Source organism: Pteropus vampyrus, unplaced genomic scaffold (genome assembly GCF_000151845.1).
Source record: "Pteropus vampyrus isolate Shadow unplaced genomic scaffold, Pvam_2.0 Scaffold23, whole genome shotgun sequence".
NCBI classification, from domain to species: Eukaryota; Metazoa; Chordata; class Mammalia; order Chiroptera; family Pteropodidae; genus Pteropus; species Pteropus vampyrus.
Window position 1 is genome coordinate 760326 of NW_011888804.1, and position 25428 is coordinate 785753.

Consider the following 25428-nt stretch of genomic DNA (forward strand, 5'->3'; position numbering starts at 1 on the left):
TTTTCCTAGATATTCTGGCTTCGCATGACCTAAAAACAACAACTACAGGACATGTGACATTCTAGGGTAAGAAGGAGGGAAAGAAATTTTGTAAATTACCACTTCTCCTTTTGAGGTATGAAATATATAGCATGGATTGAGTAATATATCCTTTAAAGCTTAAAAAAAACCATCAAATCTATATAAAGAACATGGGGAAAAAAATGAGTCGACAATCTTGGTTTTGAGATAATGCCCTTCTACCTGGTTCGTCACATCACCTCTTTGAATACAAGGAACATCCTTCTTAAGTATATGCATGTTCATGAGATACTCTATGTAGTTTAAGAAACGTAGATTCTGAGTAAATGTGTTATAGAGAACGTGTGGGTGTTAACTAGGCAAAGAGGGGCTGAGAGCAAAGACTTAAAACAGTGTGATATGTGCAAAAAACTGCTTCCGGAGACAAGGTAAGGGGGAGTAGAAAAAAAAGCTGATCATGGAGTCCTGAAATCTTTAGAATGTACATACATATTGAAATTAAAGTTAGTTTAAAACCCCCAAAAGTACCAAGGCGGGTAAAAAGCTATAGGTTATAACAATATTCTTCATAATGGCCAAAAGGTGGAAACAAACCACATTTCCATCAACGGACGAATGGATGAACAGAAGTGGTCCATCCATATGGTGGAATATTACCCCACTACAAACAGGAATGAAGCACTGACACATGCTACAACGTGAAGAACCTTGAAAACATGGTGCTGAGTGAAAGAAGCCAGATTGGTGGCTGCTTAGGGGAGAGATGGGGGGAATAGGAGAATGGCAGCCAAAGGTTGAGGTTTCTTTTAGAGGTGACAAAAATGTTATAAAATTGTCTGTGATGATGGTTGGATCTATCTAGGAATATATTAAAAACCACTGGATTGTACACTTTAAATGAGTGAATTGTATGATATGTAGACTATATCCCAACAAAGCTGTTTTTTTTGAAAAAAAATCTGTAAAATCACTTGCTTTATAAAGGAAAGTCAGTTTAGAGGTCGCATTCTTGAATCCTGTGGATGTTGGAAGGAGAGTTGAAAAGAGAAATTGCTCTAGAAATTTCTTTATTCCCATTAGAAAAGAATTCAGCCTTGGTTGTTCTAGAAGCACTGATTCTTATTTTCTGGTTGCTTTTCAATAAGTAGAGTGCCAGGGAAAACACACACACACACACACACACACACACACACACACACAATGCTGTTAGTTCTCTAATCTTTTGTAAAGTTATGGTAAGACTTAGCTGTGCGAGGTAAGTTTAGAGTCTTGCTATGCATTCCCCACTGAGACCATATGGTGTGACACTGGATTCTGAGATGTGCAAGTACACAGGGAGTTTAAGTCATTCACAAATCTCAAGTGGGAAATGGAAGGGAGAGAAACCAGTATGGAGGACAAGATGCTTATCTTTTCATTTTTTTTTTTTCATCAAGAGCACTCTGAGGTCTCCCATCGGAAAGGCTAGAACTACAAGGACTGACAATTCTAAGGGTTGTTGAGGATGTGAAACAATCTGCTCTGTCACACTCTGGTGTAGATTGGGATGACCCCTCAGGAAGACTGGCGGATTATCCCCTAAAACACTTCCGCTCCTGGAAGCACACCCAACACAAATGAGTTAGATGTGTACAAGAATGTTCATAGAAGCTTCATTCATAACTGTCAAAAAATGCTAATAACCCAAATGGTCTGTCAACGGTAGAATGGATACATTTTGGTATATGGATACAGTGGGATACTCATGACCAAAGAAAAAGTCTAAGCTGTCCTAAATTACAGCAGGCTGGAGAGTGAGAGACAAGGGTCATTAACCAGTTAATTGCTGTGGGCCAGCCACAAGACCGCTCACACTCCTGAATGTATGGTGGAGCTCCGAATCAACTTTCAGGTGGCTATCTAAAAAGGAATAGTGGACCGCCAGAGGCCACTGCACCCTGCTCTTTAAAGAACTTTCAGCACTGTGGCCCACAACCAATCAAAAGTATTTCTTCTTACAGATTGTACACCTATCCTAGAACTGCTCCCACTTTACCTTTCCCCATCTCCACTCTGCTCCCCACCGCCCCTCATCTATGGCCAACTTAAACTCTTTCAAAATTAACTCTTATCTCTTAAAGAGCCCGTCAGGTCCAGGATAGTGGATATTTTTGTCTTCTCCATCCAACTCAGCTGCTGGTGGTTTAGACCGTATGTCCCAGGACCTGGTGCCTTTTCTGGCTAGCATATGCTCAATAAACCCTTTCTTTCAGAAAAGCTTTTGGCCTCGGTTTTTGTTTACTACTCCCAACAATGGGAAAGAATGAACTATTGCTACTGCTACACAAAATAACAGATGAATCTTATAATGGTGAATAATGAATTCAGACTCTAGAATAGATGCTGTATTAGTCTACTTATAGAGTTAAAAACCAGGTAAAATTAATAATCTAAGATAATAAAGGTCAGAACAGCGGTTGCCTTTGGGGAGAGCATGCTCTGGGAGGAGGCACCAGGTTGTCTTCTGGGGCCCTAGAATGTTCTAGACTTTGATAAGGATTATTATATAGCAGTGTAAATATGTAAAAAGTAACCACAGGTCAATCATACCTATGACACCAGCATTCACCAAAACAGAATCTGCTGGTTACCCCAAGCACCTCTGTACCCATCTGGATAGACGTGATCACCAAAATTAATTAGTCTTATTCTCTTACTCAAAAATAACTTGTCAAAAACTACCCAAGGGAGGGAGATCCAATGCGTTTAGAATATACATCGTTTCCAAATCTCTGGGACCCAGAGAAGCAGTAGAAAGAAGACTTTACATCCTACATATTGTCAGGCCAGGTTTTCTAATCATAGGAAGTGGAAGAAGAAGACCCTACTAATAAAATTCTCTCCTCCGAGTAGTCAAAGAAATGAAAATTTTAGCCATTTCATTCAAAGCAAGAGGTGATGAAAGAATGTGCATGAGTCATGAAAATTAAATATAGTGCCTTTCCTTATTTAGCTGTTGCTAACTTCTCCTTTTTTCTACAGATGAGGTGCTGTCATTTGTTCATGTGATCGCTTAACGTTCAAGGAAGAAATTTTACTCTGCAAATGGGTAGTCAAAATTCACTGAAGTCATATATATTTATTAAGAGTCTACTATGTGAGGCATTGTTCTAGGATTTGGGGACAAAATGATAATGAGTGAGATAATCAATAAACGAGTCAACAAAGGTAACTTTGGGTGGTACTGTGAAGAAAGTAAATGTGAACGTCACAGCAAGTGATTAGGGGTGCGAGGGAGGTGACTGCACTTGAGCTCACTGGGGATGGCTGGTCGCAGGAAGAGGGAGTGGTGGGCAGCGGGGCTAGAAAGGCGGGCACGACCTTCTAGACAGAGGCATAAACAGGCATGTGGCACGGAGCTGCAACCGAGATCCAGATTTAAGTGCATTATGTTTTAAAAATGGGACCCTCCACAGGGGGTGCCTTTCTGTAGATCTACCGACAGGGCAGCCTTTTTATAATGCATCTTCCTGGAGTGCATCCCTGTCTCTAATTTGCACAAAGGGGCCAGTGTGCCTCTGCTGGCAACTTGAGTTTCATGCTCAGTGAAATGGGGAGCCCATGAAAAGTGTGAAGCCTGGCATTGCCGAGATCTGGCTTACGTTCTAGGACTATACTCAGGCAACAGTATGGAGAATGGCTGTATGCAGACAAAAGTGGAATAATTTAAAAAATGATCAAGGCTAATAAAAACAGGACACATGTAACAACAAAAAGGGTCCAGGCTAATTGTATATTTGAACTTCAAATGAAGTTAACTTAATATAAATTCAAATATATTTATATTTCAAAAAAATGACTTCTCTGGCATACCAAAAGGTCTTTACCTATCAGAATTTTATTCTGAACAATGAAACCAGTGTTAACATTGGGAAAGAACACCGTTCCGCTCAGCTGGAGTCCATGAAGCATGAAGACTCCTTTCCATTTTTTACGTTCTAGTGCCACCACTTGACCCTTCCATTCTTTGCACCTTTATGCCCAAGAATACAATTACAGGCTCTGCTTGCGATGTCCGCTTTGTAGTTAGTTTTCTTAAGGATAAATCACCTCAATATCAAAGAAATACAAGCCTAACTTGAGATATACCATTTTCACCAACTGAATTAGCAAAGTTTTTAAAAGTAAGACCACTCAGCGTTGGGGAGAAGGCAGCAGAGCTGACAAATGTCTGTGGCTGGTAAGAATGGCCATGGGCGAAGACCTTTTGAAATGCACGAAGTGTGGCAATTTGCATCGAGCCTTTAAGATGTTCTCATCCCTTTTGATTTGGTAAATCTGTTCCTGGGAGTGACCTTAAGGAAATCATTCCAGATGTGGAAAAAGCTTTGTGAAAAATATTGGTGTAATCCAAAGGTCCGGAAAAGAGCAAGTGGATGACGTCAAACTGCCTGCAACCAGGAGGCTTTACAAATGAGGGAATATGGGCTTCGAGTTCTTTAACTTGCCCAGGATCATAGCTTGTGATAGGGCCGGAATTCAATTCTAGGCTTTAGTCCAAAACACATGTTTTTAATCATGTTGTAACACTGAGTTTTTAGTATAGAAATGCTATTTTCTCATCTGGCAAAAACAATGGCAAACTAAGTCTAGTAATATCAAGTTACTCACGAGTATAGAAAAAGACGAGGAAGGCAGAGTAAGAGGTGCGACTCATGCTTTGGCGCGCCTGGTAGCTGTCGGCGGGCCTTCAGCACCGCCCTGCCCTTCAAGGCCATTCATCCTCCTACGCCGGAGGCTCACGGCCTGCACACTGCATGTCCCAGACTCCTGGCCAGTGGCTTCCTGCTCAGTTCTGTCATTTCTTGGCACTGGCAAGAGAACTAGAGGTTGGAGAAGGCGGAGAGCTACTTCTTTTTCCTTTTGGTGGTGGCCTGGCAGTGGCGGCCACAGCTAACGATGCCCGAGGGCTGTGGCGGGTGGCGGCAGTGACGCTTTGGCAGCAGCTGTGGAGCAGGAGCAGCAGTGGGGGCCCCAGGCTCACAGCCCTTTCCCCTTTCGGCTCCCTCTTGGGCCCCTTCCGTCTCCCTTCTGCCTTTCAGTTGTTTTAACACCTTGTAACCAATTCCTGGCACTCGACCCATCTCTGCTAGGAATACCTAGTGATTTCTACTTTTCTGGCCGGCCACTTACTGACATACTCTGCAGCAAAACTGTATAGATGTTTACAAGACTGATATCCTTATTTTCATATGTGGAAGAAATAAATTACAAGTCGTTGCTTTTCTTATGAGGGGAGCAAAATATTTTTGCGTTTGGTTTCCTTCATATGTGGTGCAAAAAACTGACAGTCTCTATAAGTTATATAAGTAACTGGCAAAGAAAAGATTTATTAATTCAGGATACGAGTTTTTTATGGGGCAATCAGGCTACCAAGTGTCACAGTTATCCTGTCAGATAACATTTGATAATAGCTATACTACACAGGTTGCACAATTTTAAAACAGTAATAAATATGGTCAGTTAATAGCAGACTCCAAACTTCTTGTTCTTGCTGAAAAAGTTTTGATGACTTACTATGATCCATTAAGAAACATCTAAATGGGAAGAAACACAGAAGTATTACGAGTGTCATTTAGTTTCTCAAATAGAAAATGCTCCGGTAAACTGTACAGCTTAAGACTTAACTATATTGCTAAAAATCTACACATAAAATTATTTGGCATTTTCAACAGTTATGACTGGAGAAAAACAGATTTTAAGGGTCACAAATTCATCTCTTGAATCAATATTCTCCCCTTTTGAATCAAGTAATTTTATGCCACTGAGCACAATGGACTGGACGTGAACATCAGAAATTTTAACGAAAGTTAACACAATGGAGGCTTATTTCAATATGCTTATTCTGAACCAAGGAGGAAAACCCCACAATACTTAGGTTTAGGAAAACTACTAATCCACAATCAAAGTAAAAATATTTACTTTACATTTAAATTCAGAATAGGAGTAAAAGTAATTTATATGTACATTTTATATAAGGAAACATTTGGGAGGATATATACAAATGGTTATTAATAGAGATCCTCTGTCTGGGTAATGAGATTTCAGGAGATTAGTTTTTTTGCCTTTTTTTCCTGTAGTGAACATATATGTCTTACGTAACTAAAAAAGGAGATGGTAAAACAATGAATACCCGAGCATATTAATCGATACCTTTTGAAATTTAGTTTTTCACCTGATTCAGTATGAAACACAAGACCATAAGGAATGATAATGCCAGAAAGCACCGGAGAAACCAGGCAGTCAAGACCTAAAAACTAACCCTCTCCTGACAGGAGCAGGGACTGGCCTGAGGCCACACAGCCCACAGCTGAAAGGAGAACCACAGCCTCTTTGATTTCTGGCCTAGGACCCTCTTACACAAAAAGCAAAATATAAAAATATACGCAGTCACACGTACAACACATTTATCTCCAGAACAAGCTGGCTCAATTTCAAGACCCTAGACATATAAATGGCAGAAGCCAAGTAACTACAGGCCAGGGTTACCTTTAGAATTTCACAGGGCGTGGCGTCTGGTGGCACAGGTTTCCCACGATGCTTTGAATATTCAGTTATAAAGACTGAAGCTTCATCCAAACTATATAACAGAAAGAAAAAGAAGGGCGTAAGAAAGTTTTTGGGAGGGAAAACTGTGTTTGCTGTCCCAAGAAGTTTGTGTCTAAACCTGGGTGCTACAAAATTAGATAACCAAACCTGGCAAAAATTATATTACATAAAGCCATCAATTCTCTGAGCGAATGTCTAAGGAATAATGTAATTTAGAATTTTAGAGCAGGACTGTAAGACACCTATTTTGGGGGTTCAGACAGCTTGTTCAATTGTCTAATTCCAAGTTCATGTGCCAAGGGATGGGGTTACAAGACAACCAGCCTCTGGGTATGTGCAGTAATGATACAGCTTAACATTCACAGCATTTAATTACAAACAAATAGTCCTACAAGTGTTTGATTTTCTTCCTCCAAAATAAAGAAAAATTTTAAGGAAATTCTACAGTCTTTTAAAAATTAACTTACCTTAACTCATTTGCTAAATAGTTTACTAGGTCAGTGATGTTGCTGGTGTTCATCATGTGTGACTTCAACACTTGAAAGTATTTTGTCTTTGCCAAAACTTCAAACTCCTTCTTACTTATGATATTATTCAGAATCAGGTTTCTAATCTGTACAATGACAGGTATCATCACATTAAAAATGTGTTAAATGCCCAGTCCTATGCAATACCAAAACATTTCTGTCAGGAGTTAGATTTTCATTGCATTGTAATTAAGCCTCTTTTTGGAGGGGGGAGGGGGCGAGGGAACGGGGACTGTCTTGGCCTATTTTGGTACTGCATACAGCAAATGGATAAAAAGTAATTGTCAAACACTTTGGGACTTTTTATGAGCACAGCAATAAACAAGATAGCCAGGGTCCTAGCCTTTTATAAACTTTACTGAGGTTTTAAGAAAAGCAAGATAATTGTACATATTAACAAACAGATTGAGATGGTAGTTTTCAGTTTAATCTTGGTTTGGGGAAAATTATTACCTTCTAATATCTAATTTTTCATAGCAAAAAGGAGATGACATTTTCTCTTACTTACTTGATGTGAAAATCCTGCCAATTGGCCAGTATTCATATGCTCTTCTAATTGCTGTAAAATGATCTGAGGATCACAGGAGCTCAGAAAATTCTAGAAAAAAAAAATCAAAACACAATTAATAGAAAAGTATAATTACTACTAATTTCTGTCAAATCTGGAAAGTTTCATTTTTAAATTTGAAATGTCTTAAGGAATTTCTATTATAGGAAAAAAATGCCTGTCAACAGAAAAGTATTGAAATAAGGAAAAAAGCATTTTACAAATACCCATTCCAATAGGAAGAACTGTTTAATAGGCATTTTGTCATTAAAAGAGTGCCAAAAGGAATCTATTTAAATACTAAAACTTTGAAAAGCATCAAAAGATGAGTTTATGAATAGTCAAAAAAAGAACAAAGTCAAAGGCAGCACAGATGGCTTTGAAAAAATGAAATGAACAGAACAAATAAATTTAAAATATGCATGTTCATTTACATAGATCTCTACCTACTGGCTTATCTACCTTTGGAGAAATAACTGTAAAACATTTCCAAATGCTTTGTTCTATTTGTTCTATATTATAAAAGGAATGAGAGTTATTTTTAAAAGAATTGTCCTCAAAATGCTTGTGGCTCGTTTGTCAGACGCCCACACAGCAAACCTGACTCTCCCCTCCCACCGCCAACTACAGAATCCAGCTGCCTTCCCCTTAGCCGTCTCCATACAAGTCTACAGGTCGCCTTCACTGCTGCCGCCCTACTGTGAAGACTGACCCCCTCAGGCTTTCCTTGCCCACCTGCCATGTTCTTACTGATCAAGTGAGATAGAATTCTATTCAAATGCAACAACTTCCTGAGTTTTTCTTCTTGACACCCCTCTCCTCAGATCAAGCCCATGAGGATCACGCCTTCTAAAATACTCCCCGAACTTTCCATTTTACTCTTAAGGAAAAATTAATTTTTCCCCACTGATGAAGAATAAGGTGGAAGCTCCTCTTAAGGCACCCCTCAAACCAGCCTCAATCTATCTTTAGTCTTTTGTCCCACTAACCCTCCCCGCAAACCTTCTGCCCCGCCCACACTGACGTACCCTTGCTTTATGGGTTTGGTGAAGTGAGAATGCAACCTTTTGCAGGGGACATGCAATACGAGGCCTGCCATTCCTCTGGCAGCCCCAGAGGAATAATTTCCAAGATACCTCAATGTGCTGGCGCCTTTTTTCCGAGTGGGGCATGAGCATGAGACAGGCCAGGGCAAAAGCCGGAAGCTCTAACTGCACATACTGCCTGGCAACGCTGATCATGTCGAGATCATCTGAAACTGGACATCTTCGAGAGGATACATTCATTAGTTAATCACCTGCCTGATTCACTAGATTACACTGGCCTTTAGTTTTCCACAGCTGTTACTTGCCTATGCTTTCAAAAATTTTAAACATTAAAGTGCTGGTGCATAACATATGTTTAGTAATGAATAACTCCAGTCTTTCATGGTATTCTTCCTGGAACAAAAAAATCCATCTACAGGAACATGGGCTACTGGCTGTTGCTATGATTATATCTGAAGGCCTACACATGCCTAAAGACAAATGCTCAGAAGACTCAAAATCTATGAGACAACATTGTATGATTTAGGGTAGTCACAAAAAGTACTCTACATTTACATTAAAATTGGGTACTAATTTAAAGATCGCTTACTGAATATCAGATTACTAGCTGTAGCACATACGGAAAGTTGACATTATAAACGTAAGAGATATTTTATTTCAAAAACAAGCGGTATGCTTATCTTCCCAAGAAAAAGGAATTATTCATAAGAGATGTTTTTTAGAAAGGAATTTTATGAGAAACAAATTTGATTCTTTCGGTAGGAAAACAAATATTTTACTTACTCTAGAATAGCGACGAGACTCGCACAGCAATCTGATGACTGACTGGGGCTTAAAGGACAAGAGGCTGAAAATTAAAAAACAACCAAACTGAATATACAGACACAACTAGAAGGTGCTACTATCAACGTTTCGGAGGAGAGAAAAATACCTGAAAGCAGTGGGATCTGAACCACACGCTGCCAAGCTTTGCTGAAGTAGGGGACCTGTGGAAACAAGCGTATTAAAGAATTCACGCCTGGGATATCACGAACTCTCTTTTTTATAATCTCAAAACTCTACACTTAAAAGCTTATATGCTGGATGCTAAAATCATAAATCAATATTTCTCTGTTTGAGATGATTAGATTCTAGAATACTTTTTTTCATAACTGTATTTTAGGATATTACTAGCTGATTCATATTTGTTTCATTTGGAAAAAAAGTGTCAGAACCCAACTTCAAAAACAACTTTTATGCTAAGTCTCTTATATGCCAGACATTGTGCGAAGGCCACAGGAAGGGGGTGAGGAGATAAAAAAAAAAAAATTTTTTTTCAGAAAGTGAATAAAGAAGTAACATAAATTTCCATTAGTAGAGGAGTGGTTAAATAAGTTATGCCACATTTTATTCCATATTACGGAGACTACTTAAGAGTTAAAAATAAAGCAATACCTCAAAAGGCTCAACATTTACTCTAAGACCCAACAATTCCACTCCTACGTGTACGCTCAGAAACTAAAACATATGTCCACAGAAACACCTGTACACGAATGTTCACAGCAGCGTTATTCATAATAACTAAAAAAGAGAAACAATTCAAATGTCCATCAACTGATGAATGGATAATAAAATGTGGTCCATCATGCAACTGAACATTAATCAGCAACGAAAAGGCATGAAGCACTGACACACTACAATGTGGATGAACCTTAGAAACATTAGGTGAGTGAAAGAAGCCAGACGCAAAACGCCATGTATCACAGGCTTCCATTGATATACAAGGTCCAGACAGACGAATCCATAGAGACGGAAAGTAAACTAGTGGTTGCCAGGGGCTGGTGGGAGGGAAGAGTGGGGAGTGACTGCTAATGGGTATGAGGTTTCTTTTGGTGGTGATGAGAATGCTCTGGAATTAGATAGTGGTGATGGTTGCACAGCATTGTGAATATACTAAAAATTACTTAATTGTACACTTTAAAAGGGTAAATATTACATGTGAATTGTAGCCTAACTGAAAAAAAAAGATACGTCAATGTGTGCTGATATGGAACAATCTCCAAGACACCATCACATTACATATTTCTACATCATAATGGTTGCGTGGGCACACAACTCATGAAATTTAGAAAAGATGAATAAGACATGGTCCCTGACTTTAAAGATCTTCAAAGTTCAAGAGGGGCAGTCAAATGTGTAATTAAGGTAAATGGTGCTGTGACAAATACTACAGTAGAGTCGGTGTTTTAAGAGCATAAATGAAGATGTGATGCATGAGGCCTGGAGAATTGGGGAAAGTGATGTCTTGGAGGAGGTGACATCTGAGCTGAGGATTCTGAGCGTTGGCACTACTCTCATGGGACATTATCCTACAGCAGATCAGTTCTGCTCTTTACTAAGGAGCTGATCCCTAACCCAGCGTACCCAGCAGTCACAAGGCCAAGTATAAAGATATTAAATTTTATAAAACTTACTTTAAAAAAACTACATACCTGCCATAAAGAATTGATACTAGAAATGGCTGTTAAAACTTTCCTTAGGTAAGGAATCTGTAGGAAAATAAAATAAAAACATTCTGAAGATCACCAAAATGGAAAATTTCAAAATGAAATATTGGATTCTTTCGAAAGGAGGATCAGTAAAATTTATCTTCCGTGAGAATTGCCAGGGAAGTTCACTTGCAAATTCACAAATATCGAAAAAGGCCAGGGAAACTTCCATTTGTTTCTTGTAAAATATATGTCATTTTTGAGTTTGCACTTCCTCTGGCCTAACACCAAGTTCTTTTTTGGCCCAAATACAACGAGTGAATGTTTTCAGCCTACATCTGTTCAGCAAAGCATCGATGCAAAATGTTTAAGATGCTGTACAAAAGCTTTAAAACACGCTGCAGTCCAGGGCACTGAGTCTTACCATATTGAAGCCGAGAAGCTTTTGCAAGAGTCCATTCCACAGCTGCAGGTCATAGATTTTATATTCTAAACAAAGCTCAGTCACCAATCTTACTGCCTAAATCAAAAAACAAAAAACAAACAAAAACAAACAACCATACTGCTTTAAGGCACCGGTAAATCAGACAATTTTTGGAAAAGGTAAGGCAGCTGAATATAAAATGTGCTTATAATCTAGTAGTATCTATTGCCTAAATTCAATGAAGGCCTCCATCTCTCTAAAGAAAGAAAAAAAAGAGATTAAGATTATTCTTTTTCTTCCTTGTTGTTCTGGAAGCATCTCACGAACAGCATCTCAGACTGTTGTTCCTCTTTCTGTTTTCTCTCCAGTTTGTCTGCTGGGCTCCAGCTGCCCTAGAGACTAAATTCCCAGAGGTGACAAGGTGACTAGGAGGAAGGAAAACAATATCCCTCTCTACACAGGGACAGTCTCTTCTCTTGCCCAGAAGAGACAGGCCTTGGGAAGGATGATAAAAGTGCTCTCTCTTCACAGGGACGACCTTAGGCCTTTGACTTTAAGGAAGAGAGGTAAAGAGACTTCCTGGTAGTCTCATCACCTGCCAGGAGAGGAAAGAAGAGAAGGTCTCAAGCAGTAGACCTGTTCAGGAATAAAGAGTTTCCTTGGTTTGTCTTTCAGGAACCTGAGTGACAACGGCATCTGAGCAGAGGGTGGCCTGTACTATCAGATGATTCAGTGTACATACCATGGATTCATGGCTGTGGTTTTTCCATAGACCCTTAATCATTCCTTCTTTAGGGCTGTTGCAAAATAATTCATATGTGATGGGGATATTCAAAGTCTCAAACGATGCCAGAAAAGTTATACATTTCAAATACGATCTGAAAAACAAGGGCATTTATGAGAATCATTCTCAAGGCCACATCCACACTTAAAATAAAAGTGCCTATACGGATATATTAGGCCTGTTTGTTTTTAAATGCCTATTTTAGGCTTCTAAATAAATTCACTCCATATAATATTAGAAAGAAATCAATTTGAGCAAGAGAAAGAAAACATTCGGTTTCTAAATTTCTCAAAGGAATGACGAAAACAAGATGTTTTCAAAAGCCTTATTTCCCTTTTGCCGAAATGTCAAGGCTATTCAAGGCAAATAGCTCCATTTACACAGCCACTCTAATGCACTTACAGACTAAGGGCCTTAAAAGCTATACTTCCAAACGATGACCTGTTTCCTATTTCTTAATAGGATTTAAAGAATTCTACTTACTTCACTTCCTCGATGGGTTTTTTGAAGAGGGACTCTACAGTTTCCTTGTCAGCCAAATAGAGCAGACACTGAAGAGCTCGCGTTCTGTGGGCGAAAGTTAACTGACGCACACTCAATGTCTGCAAAACCAAAAAAGGTTTGGAGAGTTGCATGCCTGCATGTTGCAGTTGGGTACATGCGCTTTAACTTAGGTAATATAAACAATACTATTTAAAAAAACTTAAAGTCGATCTCTGCTCTGGGAGACTCAGTGGTTTTCAAAGTGTGGTCCATGGAACCCAGGGGAGTGTTCCTCAAGCTTGTTCAGGTGAGAATGAGTCAGAACTTTTTTCGAATGATACTAAAATGTTACTTGGCTTTTACACTGTGCGGAAATTGGCACCGATGGTGCAAAAGCACTGGTGGGCGACAGTGCCAGTCCCACTCGAGGCGGGGCCACCCGACGGCTGCAGCAACCGTGGCATTCTTCACTGCCACAGTCGCAGTCCTGAGAGCACGCCGTGACTCCCACTTAAGAAGGGTCTTGATGAAGCAGTAAGTTAATTTTATCGAACCTCAACTCTTGGATATGTTAATGAGATTACATTTGAACACACGTTAATTAAAATGTATTCATTAATGTCCCATGAGAAAAATGCGAAGTTCAGGGAAAGCGCACCACAGTTTGTTTTTTTCAGGGAAATGCACTTGTATGACTGTTTCCAGCTGAACTAGCCACTTTTCCTGGATCATCATTTTTACTCGAAAGAATGATTACCAGATAAATATGCAAGAAAAAATAAAGGGCTACTTCCTCCCTGCTCTCCAGGATGTACTACCAGAATCTCAGACTCCCCATCCTTTTCCTCCTTCTGTCCTATCTACACCTTCCTCTCCCCGGTCCAACTGCCTCAAAACAGTTGTACATGCAGGAGCCTGGAGGAAAAAGAGGCCACTTTGTCTTAAGGGAAAGGAAAAGGGGCAGTTCAGTCCAGTTAAAATTTAGTGGGGAGGGATGGGGCGTGACCGGAGGGTGAGGCCAGGTCACGAGGGGCCTTGACGCTGGGGTGGCGACTTTTTTGTTTGGCCAGTTGGGCTGGCTCCTTGGTATTAGGAATGTTGATCGACCAGAGAGTTAAACTGTGAATGTAGATGACCCGTGGGAACTGTCAAGAAGCGACCATTTGGTTGTTAAACAGAAGCCAGCACTAAATAGAGCTTGGCAGATGTTACAAAGTAAGGTATACTGTGAGAAAGTATGTAAGTGAGCATTATCCTCATCACCTGTTAGTAACATCGAGCATGGTAAACATGCAGAAAAAATGTTAAGCTGAGATGCAAACATGAGTTTTGACCAAGTTCCTAGGGCTTACAGTGGTAGCCGACGTTGCAAATATGAACAGCATTCTTGAACTGTAATCAATCGAGCGAGACAGGAGGAGATACAGGACTCTAAAAAAAAAAATTTGTCATTACATTTAGATTTCAGTTTAGTGATAGGTTACCAAAACAATAGACCTGTTTTACTGTCCAGAGAGAAAGTCATGTGACATCCCAAACACAGGCCTCTAAACGGTTATGCGTCAAGGACATTTTTGAAGAGGATAACAAACAGAGTGGATGCCAGGTCTCAGTCTTCTCATCTACAAAATGGCTAGTCAATCTCTGATAACATAAATTTCATTTAAGAAATTACTACAAACCATAGCTACAAAGTATATTGAATAGGACGCATGGAAAATTGGTTTTGGTTCACAGGCCATCATCAGTGGCACATGAACCTGACACTCGGCTGGCTGCCCCCTCCAGAGGAGGATGAGCTAGATCAGGTATACTGACGGAGTGAGTGAGAGGAGCTTTCAGCGGGAAAAGGCCAGCAGTTGCTAAACGGGCATTAAGTACCCTTGTGGGACTTTCTTGGGATTTTTTCTTCCTCTTCCTCTCCCCCCGGCGCCCCTCTCACTCCCTCTGAATCGTTTCCCTCTAGAGTTCCCATGTGGCTGGTTCAGCTGGACACATCAGGAGCTACCTCTTGCTTGGCCAACGACACCCCCGTCCCTGAAAGACTAAGCAAGCACGAGGTGAGGCCCAGAGGAAAGGGGGCACAAAGGGAGTGGTAGGTCAGCTCTGCCCAAATAAGAAGAAATCCTTTTCTTGGGTTGGTCTTTTCACATCCTCTCTCAGTCAGATTTCCAGGGCCATGTAGAGTGTAGGGTTACACGAGTGACTTGACCTACTTTTGGTCTAGACGAGGAATGGCAAGAAGCTGGCATGTGTGTCACTGCTCCCTCTCCCATGCCTGTGCCAAGCACCATTATCATTATTACATTCTTTTTAATTTAGGCCCTGATATACTGTTCTCAAGAGAGCAAGCCATGATCTATTAGATTTAGCACATTAGATGAAACCAATGTGCCTTTCTTGGTCTCAATCTTAGGTTGAAAGGAAAAACAAAAGCCTGGTGGCCCATAGCTGAGCCAGCCCAGCTCACCGGGGTGAGAGAACATACTGGGGTCTGGGACCAAGGTCTTGGCTAATAAAAAGTTTTCCTTTGCCTGAGATACGTTCTCTGCTGGTGTTCTAAGAGCCCTCGGCATTAACAGACACTCATGGAGGGTTCAGAAATTCTCAGTCTTGGCTGCTTCTTATTTACTCCCCCGGAGATACTTACACATACTCAATAGCCATAGAAGAATCAATTGATTTTTCTCAGACACCCTGACCGAAGTTACATCAAGAAAGTTTTTTCAAAACCAACCTTTGGCAAAATTATCGGTAAGATTCCTACTGGGCAACAGGATATGAACAAATGTAAGTAAAGGAAGAGTACCTTCGTAGTGCTTCATCTTCTTGAAGTTCAAATATTTCGGATGGGTTCTTTGAAAAAGTGAAAAAAGGGTCAAAAATTGAAGAAAGTTTGTTGACTATATAAGCTTATGAAAATCTACTAGATGAAAAACCCAATACACAAAATCATGTTTCCATACAAGAAATTACAGTACAATTTATTACTTTAAGATTTTTGCTTTAATGGGTTACCTAACATTCGCTCAGTCAACACTCAGTTAACAACAGTTCAGTATTCCAAATTTATGTATAAGTTAAACCATACTGGTTTCTGGTCAATCCCAAATTCTACATGGCCTACATATGCTTCTAAGTCTTGTTTCCACTGAAGCACAGATCTTGCTCTTGGTAAATATTTAAACGCTTGTTAAATTGAATGCCGACTCACACGGAAACTACTAATTAAAAACCCTATGCCATGTCAGTTATACAATTTGTTTACAATTTGTAAATAGGTAAGTTTTTTCCAAAGTTACCTGCCTCAGTGAATAATGGAATTATAGAATCTCCCTAATTAAGTTCTGCCTGAAAATGCAAAAGAAACAGTGTAGAAAATTCTGCAGTTGGCTTGCTGAATCCCATCATAAATTTAGATGTTAGTTACATTATTTCTAAAAAAAAAAATGACATTATGTACCTCCTGATGTGACATACTTTTTGAAAATAACACATTATCTATATAGTATTCTTGCCAAAAATACATGACCTGAATCTAATCGTAAGAAATGTCAGCAAACCCACAATGAAATATGTTACAAACCAACTGGCCTCACCCTTCCAAAATGTCGCTGTCCGATGTCCATGAGAGTTAAAAGAGATTCAAATAAGAATCATCAATAGATGTTAAATCAGGAAGTATGTGTGGTAGGGGAAAAATTTAAAGAGAAACAGTATATTATATTGTCTTAAGTACCTCTCCAAATAAGCTTAAAGGAAACATAGTAACTATGTAATAGAGAAATGGACAACATTTTGATTTTAAGTTATGCAAATTAACCTCACCTATTAGGGCAAACAGATATCATGTGCCTCAAAATGTCATGCCCTGAGAAGCACATGCCATCATTTAGGTAGTATTCTGCCCCAAAATGTATAATTCAAATCATATCATGAGGAAACATTAGACAAATCCCAAAAGAGGGGGAGCTTATAACTGGCCCACCCTTTTCAAAAATGTCAATGTCATGAATGATGAGGAAGAGGCATGGAACTGGTTCCGGATTAAAAAAGATTAGAGACATGACAAATAAATGCAACGCATAATCCTGGACTAGATCCTGGTCCCAGGGGAAAAATTGCTATAAAGAATGTTATTGGATAATGGTTAAATTGTAGCATGGACTATAGATTCAGGTTTGTTTGTATTGTATCAATAGTATATCAATATTAAATTATCTGATTTTGATAATTACACTGTGATTAAAGAAAAGCCTTGTTCCTAGGAAATATACACTTAACTATTAACGGGTAAGTGGCATGACATATGCCATTTACTCTCAAATGGCTCAGAAAAATATTATGAATATATATTTAATAGGGAGAATGAAGAAGCAAGAGTGAAATATAGCAAAATGTTTAAACATCAACAAAGCTGGGTGAAGGATATACAGGAATTGTTATAGTATTGCAATTTTTCTGTATGCTTAAAATTATTTCAAAATAAAAAGTTAATCCCATGAACTTGAGTCTGAGAATAGGACACTTCTTTTATATAAGAATTCACCTGGAATCACCAATTAAAAAGTAAAACAGTTGCAAAACAATATTTAAACAAGAAGATAAAGTACATAACTTCAGTAAAACTCATCCAATAACAGAAGGTATTAAAATGAACAGAAGTTCCTCCTTTTAGGATCCTGTGCTCCTAAATAGGTTATATCAGTGCCGGTCAACAGATATAACGGATAATCTCGGAGAATGGACTTACTTCGCCAGGTTTTGTGGGCGGGCACAGCCATTTTTCCAACAACATGTCCCAGACTTTTTCCAAATTAATTTCATTGACTTCGGCTATTTCTTTAGCAGCTGCATGAATATCTAAGATAGTTAAGGTAAAGAATTTAAAAAAGAAAAATCCACATTTTCAATGCAAGATAACTGGGAATCAAAATGACAGTTCTCCTTGGACAAAAAGATAAAAACGGTTTTGCCCTCACCGGGATAATCTCTGCCAGGTGAATTCTGAATTCTTTGATTGATGCTTGGATGTTCGTACAGACTGACAATGAGATGTGCTGGTTTTCCTATCACTCTTAAATACTCCGCAGTGTTCAGCTTGTGGGCTATGAGTATGGCCTCGGTGCCTGATCGCCGGTACTGAATATGAAGCTTCTTCAACAAAGCCTCGGCCTTTTCACGTGTTTCATCCTTTAAAAAATTCCAACCGAAAAGAAAAAGTTGTTTCCTAATTCTCAAGAGAGGCTAAGAATCCATCTTTATCAATCGAGGGAGAGCCCTGCCTGAGTTACATCCTTAAATTATCTACACAAAAGCATCATCTTCTTTCTCCATTTTAGGCATCCAACCCTTGAAAACGCCTATCTCCGGGGCAGGATGAGAAGATGTGCTAGGCCAGCAGAATTTAAATGAAAAAGAAACAGGAGCCTTCGATCTTTTAGTTCAGGCACACCTTAGATGGGATATTCTGCAGCCATCTCTCAGCTAAATACAGGCAGAATTTCAAACTGGACATCTTGAAGGAACCTAAAAAGATAAAGATTTATAGGCAAATCTTAATCCTTGTAAGAACATATTTTAGTCAAATTAGCAAGATCTCTTAAATTATAAAAATGCATACTCTTAGAAAAGAATAATTTAAATAGGATAGAAGGTTACAAAGTAGAATGTAAAGTCCACAGAAGCCCCTTCCTCAGTTTCTATTCCTATTCCCTTGACTTCTATACTCTGCCAGAAGTTTTCTGTTTGTGTGCGCACGCATTTTAACCCAAATGAGACAAGATCATACCCATAGTACAATTTGCTGTTCTCACTTAATATGTATCTTGGACATCTTTCCAAATCAACTATATAGTATTCCATTCTATGAATATGCTCTATTTTTTTAAAGAAACCAGTTCCTGACCAACGATCATTTTCAAAAACCAGTTATTTTCAACTTTTGTTACAACCAAAAGCATAGCAACGAGGGCCTGTGTTTGTGTACCTGTTTGATTACTGAGATTACCTAAGGATTCACTCCGGGTATTAGGAGGTCTGCATCAATCTATAGTCCCACTGCCAAAGAGAAGAGTGCCTATGTCCCTGAGCCCAAGCGAGCAGCAAGAAGCCTTGCTTACTTGACTGGGGTCCTTAACACTCAGCAATGCCACAGGTACACTGTCATGCTGCTGTCTCCTTAGAGATATAAAAGTACTTTTTTTTTTTTAATACTACAAGTTCAAAAAGCCACACAGCCCACCATTTTAAGCCCAGTTAAAGGCAGAAGCCATACCTTCTGGGATATCCTGGGCAAGACTGATTGCGATGGCTACGGCCCACTCCGGGTTCACTATGGATAGCAGGTAGGATTCGATGGTCTGAGTGATCTTACTTATTTCCTTGCTGATCAGTGTTGAGGATTTAGCTTGTGGTAACTTCAGGAGCTTTGGCTTCAGTTTTTTTTCAAAGACATGTTTGGCTGTAGACACGTACAGAGTGTCCAAAGAGAACTTCAAAGAAAGGAAAAGAAAAGTTAAGGCTGATTGATATGTTCGCCTTTAAAGATTTTATGTGAAAGTAGCATAAAATCCTTTTACACAGGGTCTGAATTAATTAGAGGATCAAGATATAGCTCAGCTTACAAAGTTTTCACCTATTACCTTCATTAATTTAGAAATTAAGAGCAGTGTTGGGAAGGATTCTTCACTGAGTTCTGTAGCTAGAAGGAAACAAAGATAGTATGATTTGCTTAAGAAGAAAACTTCCGCTATTTAGTAAAATTCTTAAGAAGTAAAAGAACATACAGAGAATTTTCCAGAAGTTCTGTGCTGTGCCAAAAAATATTAGGTGAAAAGGCAGTCTAGTTTGGGCAGCCGATGGCAAAGTTATTACGTGCTCCAACATATACTGATATTCTAGGTCCACTGGAGGAGAAATTCTTCTGTATGACTTCAAATGTTTCAGAAGACTTAATGCCTGTATTAAAATAAAAAAATACTTTCCTGTGAGATTAAACCAATCTTAAATGTTTTAAAATCATCTAACTCTATACCATCACAGATTTCTATTTGAGTCTCATTTTCATAAAAATGATTAAAACCTTTTGTCGTTTCGCCTTTCATATTATTCTTCTAAATCATAATTTATATAATCATTAAAAAAATTACGCCAGGTGAAACCAAGGAACCCTGTTGATGGTGAGATGTTTTGTAAACGAGAGTTTGGCAGTTCCCTGCACTTTCTTCCAATAGCTTGAGATATATATCAAAAAAACTTGATTTCATTTAGATCTTTAGGCAAAAGATCTAAAAGTAATCCTCTATATCCTTTACCTCACTTAAGTTTATATCTTATATTTTATAGACTTGTATAACTTTTTGAATCTACCCATTTTAATTTTTAAAATCCAATTTAAAGAGATATAGATGCTACTATGACCAAAATTTAGAAAAAACTAAGAAGTTACTGAAAGTACTGAATTAGAATGAGTCCCAGACCTACCTACCAATACAGAAAATACAGAAAGTCTACTGAATCAAACCTAAGTATCACATACTTTGATTTTTGTTTTTGCCAGATAACAAGTAATTTTGCCTTAATTTTTCCAAATCAGTTCTTCAGTGACTTAATGTTCTTACACAGATTTAAATCACCTCCGTGGAGCAAATATTGGATTAAAATAAATGATAAAATACGGAGAGCATAAAAGATCTTTTTACTTCTGTGTCCCTTTTAAAGAAAAAGAACTAGAATAAAATGTGGAGTTTAAAGGGAGCTCAAAGGACAGTCCAGAAAGACACTAGATAACTAATTTTTTTAAAGATCCAAATAAAAACGTAATTTAAAAATCTGTATTTGTTTTACCTGATTAATATTAATGTTGGTTATCTTTTCATCAGCTCTTTCTATAACCTTCAGGACAATTTCGATCATTTCATAGTCATAGGGATCTAACTGTATAAAAACAAAAATATATCAAAACTTGAGATGTTGCTAGGCTGTTAGATGGTTTTATTCAATTATGTTGAATATGTTGTACAGACTACAAATATAAAATCTTAGTACACTACAATGTTAAATTATTCTTTAAAAAATGATCCAATATTCTCTTTAAAGTTTAGTTCTATTAGGATAAACATATATGCTTTAAAATGTCTCAAAAGCTATTTTTTTAAAAGCTATACAAAGCAATATTATTTTAATAAAGAAAGTTGTCCTTATAATAACAGGAGAGTATATTAAGTCTAAGATAGTCACCAAACTATTAACATTTTTACCTATAGGAGTAGGCTTAAAAAATTTCACCATTCTCTCTAGGTTGATCTTTTTCAAAGAATGTATGCTATTTTTAAAAATCTGAAAAAAAAGGCTATTTCAATTGAAAAAAAAAAAGACAGGAAAACTGCTGTATTAAACTATATTAAAAATAAAGAGATCTAAAATTACTTAAAAATTAAAAGTTTATACAAAATGTAGGACTTAAATTTCCAATTTATTCCTTATACCTAATGAATTAAGGGCAGGAGGGATGTTTGAAATGACCTGATGAATTCATTTTATCGCTCACCTACCTTATGCAGTATCCCACTAAGACTGATGACCAGATCTTTTGTGCTCGTCAGTAAAGGAACCATTTCCACAGCTTTGGCCAGGAGTTTGGAATGCAGGTGCTTTGCAGACTCTGAGCTCGCCTCTCCCTGGCCGTGGCTGGCGTTAGTGTTGTGAAGAAGCGTTTCGATGAACAGCTGAAGAGCTGCATCACAGTTCAACTGAAAGGTGCTAAAAGAAGCATTCAGTCACACAACAAGCACACCAAATGCATGCGTTTCCACACAAAATTTCTCAACAGAAAACTCAGATTCATGCTCCCATCACTGAAATCTAACCTTCTCGTTATCCAATCTTATAATCAGATAGTCTACCTATTATCGAAGTTAACTACTGCCTTTAAAAAATCAGGTATTATTCTTGCTTTTTCTGCCACCTTGGAGCCTGTGGAGGCCTGCTGGCAGCAGGCAGGCCTTCTAAAGTGACGGGTACATCTGAAAGGCTGTGGTCCAAGGCCATTTTTGCTGCCTATATGCAGAGTCTCCGGAACTCGAGGGAGCACACAGCTCTTCTTAAAAGTAGGTAAAAGATGTGCTTATGTGTACAAAGCAAAGAACAATACAGTGATCTTGGGGCAAACCGAACAAAACCAGAGGGATCCAGGGGAAGGTAACTTATGCTCAAGGAAACAGGCACGGTTTGTGCCAAATTCTGAAGCAACCTTCCCGCCAAGACCACAGGGCACAGGAGCCGTGTAATGCAGTAACCCGCAAGGATTTAAACTTATTGAAAAGGAAATAAAAGTGTTGATTTATTAAAGGAAAAAAAAAGTCAGTTATTATTCTTGGTGAGCACGTAAACTGCCACAATGTTGGGGGGGAAATCTGTAATAAAATTGAAAATATTTATGTCCTTTAATAGAGTAATTCCACATTCACACACTTCACAAAAGTAGCCAAGATACGTATACAAGTATGTCCAAAGCAACAACTGTTTGTAATATTTAAAAAGTGAAAACAACTCAATTATCCATCGATAAAGGACTGGTTAAATAACTTATTCATACAAAGGAATACCACAGAGTTCAACAGGTACAAAGAAAAGCTATATGTATTGATCTTGGAAGACATTTCGTTAAGTGAATGATACATGCTCCAAAATGGTATGTAAAGTATGTTTCTCTTTTTGATTAATGAAAACAAATTCACAATGTATACAAAGAAATAAAAACAATAAAGGCCAAACTCTTTTGACAGTGATTGTCTCTGAGGGGCGAGGTAACATGGGACTTTAATTTTAATATGTTCCATCTGAATTAGAAAAAATTATAAAGATTTAAAAATTAAGAATGAGGTTAGCATAGACAAAGACATAACTGAAATGCCTTTTAAAGCCCTATTAATAAGACAAAGGCAGTTTAATTTTCCTACAAAATAACTGAAATGTCAAAAAAAGCTTTAAGTGTGACCATTTTAAAATCATTCCCTGAAATTCTAAAGGTCATCTAACTTTAGTCAGCTGGACTGCATGAGGCAAAAATGTCACTGTCATACAAATACAAACCACCAATGCCATATAACCACAATGATTGTGACATGAACTTGACATTATTATAGCTATTTACATCTAAGAAAAGGGGGTCTGTAAAACACACAAAAATCTACCAAGAGTTTGAATTAGTAAACAAGAGTGTGCACACCTTGTTCTGGATTTGTAGCGGTCCAAACTGAAGAAAGACATAGTTCTTTTATTTCAAAGTACAGTTAAGTCAGAGCCACTCAGAATTGTGAGCAGCCTATAGTCCTTGACTTGCAGGTTCAGGATGGTGACAGCCAAGGTCATTACTATACTCCCTACCATCTGCAGGGAGAAAGAACTAGATGCCTGCCTGGTCAGGAAATGCCCTGAGCAGCCTTGTTATCTATCGATAACCCAGATTCCAGTCATCTGTCACAGATCGGATGAGGGTCTCAGCACCCTTAGTGTTTTAGAAGCAGTTGCTTATTCAACTGAAGCAGGTCTCCTAATACGGGTTTGTTTCCTCATATATAAATTGACAATAATAGGCAATAAAAATTATAAAAATCAAATGAGATAATGAAAGCTCTTTGAAACTAATAATGTGCCAGGAAATTGGTCATATTTATTAGATAGAAACAGCTGGGAGATAAATTACAAATCATCTATTCCTACCCATCACAGTAAGCAGTGTCTATGAATAAGATCTAATCTTTGGTTTTATTAATTTATGAAATTATTTTTTAAAATTCTCCCTAAAAATCATACTTTTCACTAATTTTTAATTTAAGATTGCCTTGGCCCTACACTGATCTGACTTAGAAGTTTAGTTGATCAGAAGAATACCCAAACTTCCCTGATGATGGAAATCACCTGAAGCTCCTTATAAGGGTCAGACTCTTGGGCCTTAGACCAGACCCGCTAGGGAGGGGCCAGAAATCCATGTTTTTAATCAAGGGCCCTAGGTGATGCTTATCATGAGGCCAGTTTGGGAAACACTAAACAGCGAATTTAAAACGTGATACCGTTAAGAGAATTTAATCTGGTCTTGGATTTATTCAGTTTGGGGGTGAACAAAAGACATCAGAGGTCCATGGACCACATGTAATAATTGTCGGTATTACTGTGTCTCGCAATAAGGGGTACCAGTTTGTTAAGCTAACAGGAAAAATTCTGTTAAAGCTTAAAGAATTACCTGCAATATTCCAGAATGAGGCTTGTGTCCATATCGATATTCTCCACGAGGGATTTAATGAGGTCTTTCTTGGTGAGAAAATGTTGCCTAAAAACTGGCTGAAAAGAAATCTAACAAAAAGAGCAAAACAAAAAAACCCACTAACTAAAATGTATTAGAATAAGGGTGCCATTGTGACTAGCCATTTTACTACCCTTTTTTATAGAAAAACATTTTTCTATAGCTCCTCCAACTTTTATTTTTATCACACTACCCAACTTGACCATCATTATGAGATTTCAGGTACATCTGGCTGTGGGTCCACAATCTCTTGTGGACTAACCCCTGCCTCTTCATCAGTAAGTGTGGTTAGTGACAACCAGTCACATTACTGCATGAGAATTAGGCTTTGAAATATATACCATTTCTGCAGTGGTTACATTCTTGATAAGTCAACTATTTGCAAATAAAATAAAATGTTTTACATTTATAATAAAGAAAACAAGATTTTGTGTTTTTTGCAAAGTGAAAAATAAGAGCCGCTTACTTTTCCCTCGTAGGAGTTCTTAAAGATTGGTACAACTGAACATACATTTTAATATCTTTAAGCAAATAACAGCAGTACAAAAGTATGAGGCTAAAGGCTATGCCTGAAATAGTATAAATGTCAATTAATGCTAGATATATTCCTATAAATGAGAAAGCTAAGCAGATGAAAATGTCAAGCCTCTTAATTTCCTTTAAAATATAGGAAAAAAAAAAAGAAGCAAAAGGCCCTTTCTTTCTTTGAAAGCACCAATGTGTATACTTAACTAAAATTTGAGTCAGTATATATATCCTCTCCCCAAAAGTAAAGGACAATGAGATCTCTGTTTTCAATTTCCCAACTGGGTAGATATCAGAATGGATAAAACTTCGTGGCACTACAAAGAATACTCACACCAAGTTTACCAAGACGAATACCCCACTGGGCATCAGTACTGAGTTCACAGAACTTAAACTCCATTTCTGTTTCCTGATATAGACTGGCCAGCTGACAGCCCACCAGAGATATTGCCTAAAAAATGAAAATAGAATTAAAATTCAACTACAAATAAGGTATGTTCTAACACTTTTTAGATGAAACTCAAAAATAAAAAATCATAATCTTTCTTTGGGTTAACAAGTGGGGATTATCATAGACTGCTTTGTACTCAGTCATTGCTTACACGATATTTAGGTCATTCAGTCTTTAGTATGATGACATAACTTTAGTTTGGCTTTCCTTCATACGAAAAGGCCAAATTTTAGTTATCCTGCAAGCAAAACCCCACAAA

General features: G+C 38.1%; 1 protein-coding gene across 1 annotated transcript in view; it reads right to left on the reverse strand.

Annotated features, from left to right (window-relative positions):
- Window positions 1-3879: 3879 nt before the first annotated feature.
- KNTC1 (kinetochore associated 1) overlaps window positions 3880-25428 on the reverse strand; it is a 55311-nt gene continuing 33762 nt past the window's right edge. Inside the window, exons 39-61 of the mRNA XM_023528147.1 lie at window positions 25053-25169; window positions 24134-24243; window positions 21444-21651; window positions 20737-20826; window positions 19677-19848; window positions 19533-19591; window positions 19166-19382; window positions 18344-18417; window positions 17871-18081; window positions 17642-17751; window positions 15698-15744; window positions 14241-14319; window positions 12889-13007; window positions 12364-12499; window positions 11622-11717; window positions 11201-11257; window positions 9661-9715; window positions 9513-9576; window positions 8820-8949; window positions 7645-7734; window positions 7077-7222; window positions 6550-6640; window positions 3880-5597 (exon numbers count right to left, since the gene is read on the reverse strand). Of these exons, the coding sequence (XP_023383915.1) occupies window positions 5577-5597; window positions 6550-6640; window positions 7077-7222; window positions 7645-7734; window positions 8820-8949; window positions 9513-9576; window positions 9661-9715; window positions 11201-11257; window positions 11622-11717; window positions 12364-12499; window positions 12889-13007; window positions 14241-14319; window positions 15698-15744; window positions 17642-17751; window positions 17871-18081; window positions 18344-18417; window positions 19166-19382; window positions 19533-19591; window positions 19677-19848; window positions 20737-20826; window positions 21444-21651; window positions 24134-24243; window positions 25053-25169 (2499 nt within the window). The 3' untranslated portion in view covers window positions 3880-5576. The remainder of the gene's footprint in view (window positions 5598-6549; window positions 6641-7076; window positions 7223-7644; window positions 7735-8819; window positions 8950-9512; window positions 9577-9660; window positions 9716-11200; window positions 11258-11621; window positions 11718-12363; window positions 12500-12888; window positions 13008-14240; window positions 14320-15697; window positions 15745-17641; window positions 17752-17870; window positions 18082-18343; window positions 18418-19165; window positions 19383-19532; window positions 19592-19676; window positions 19849-20736; window positions 20827-21443; window positions 21652-24133; window positions 24244-25052; window positions 25170-25428) is intronic.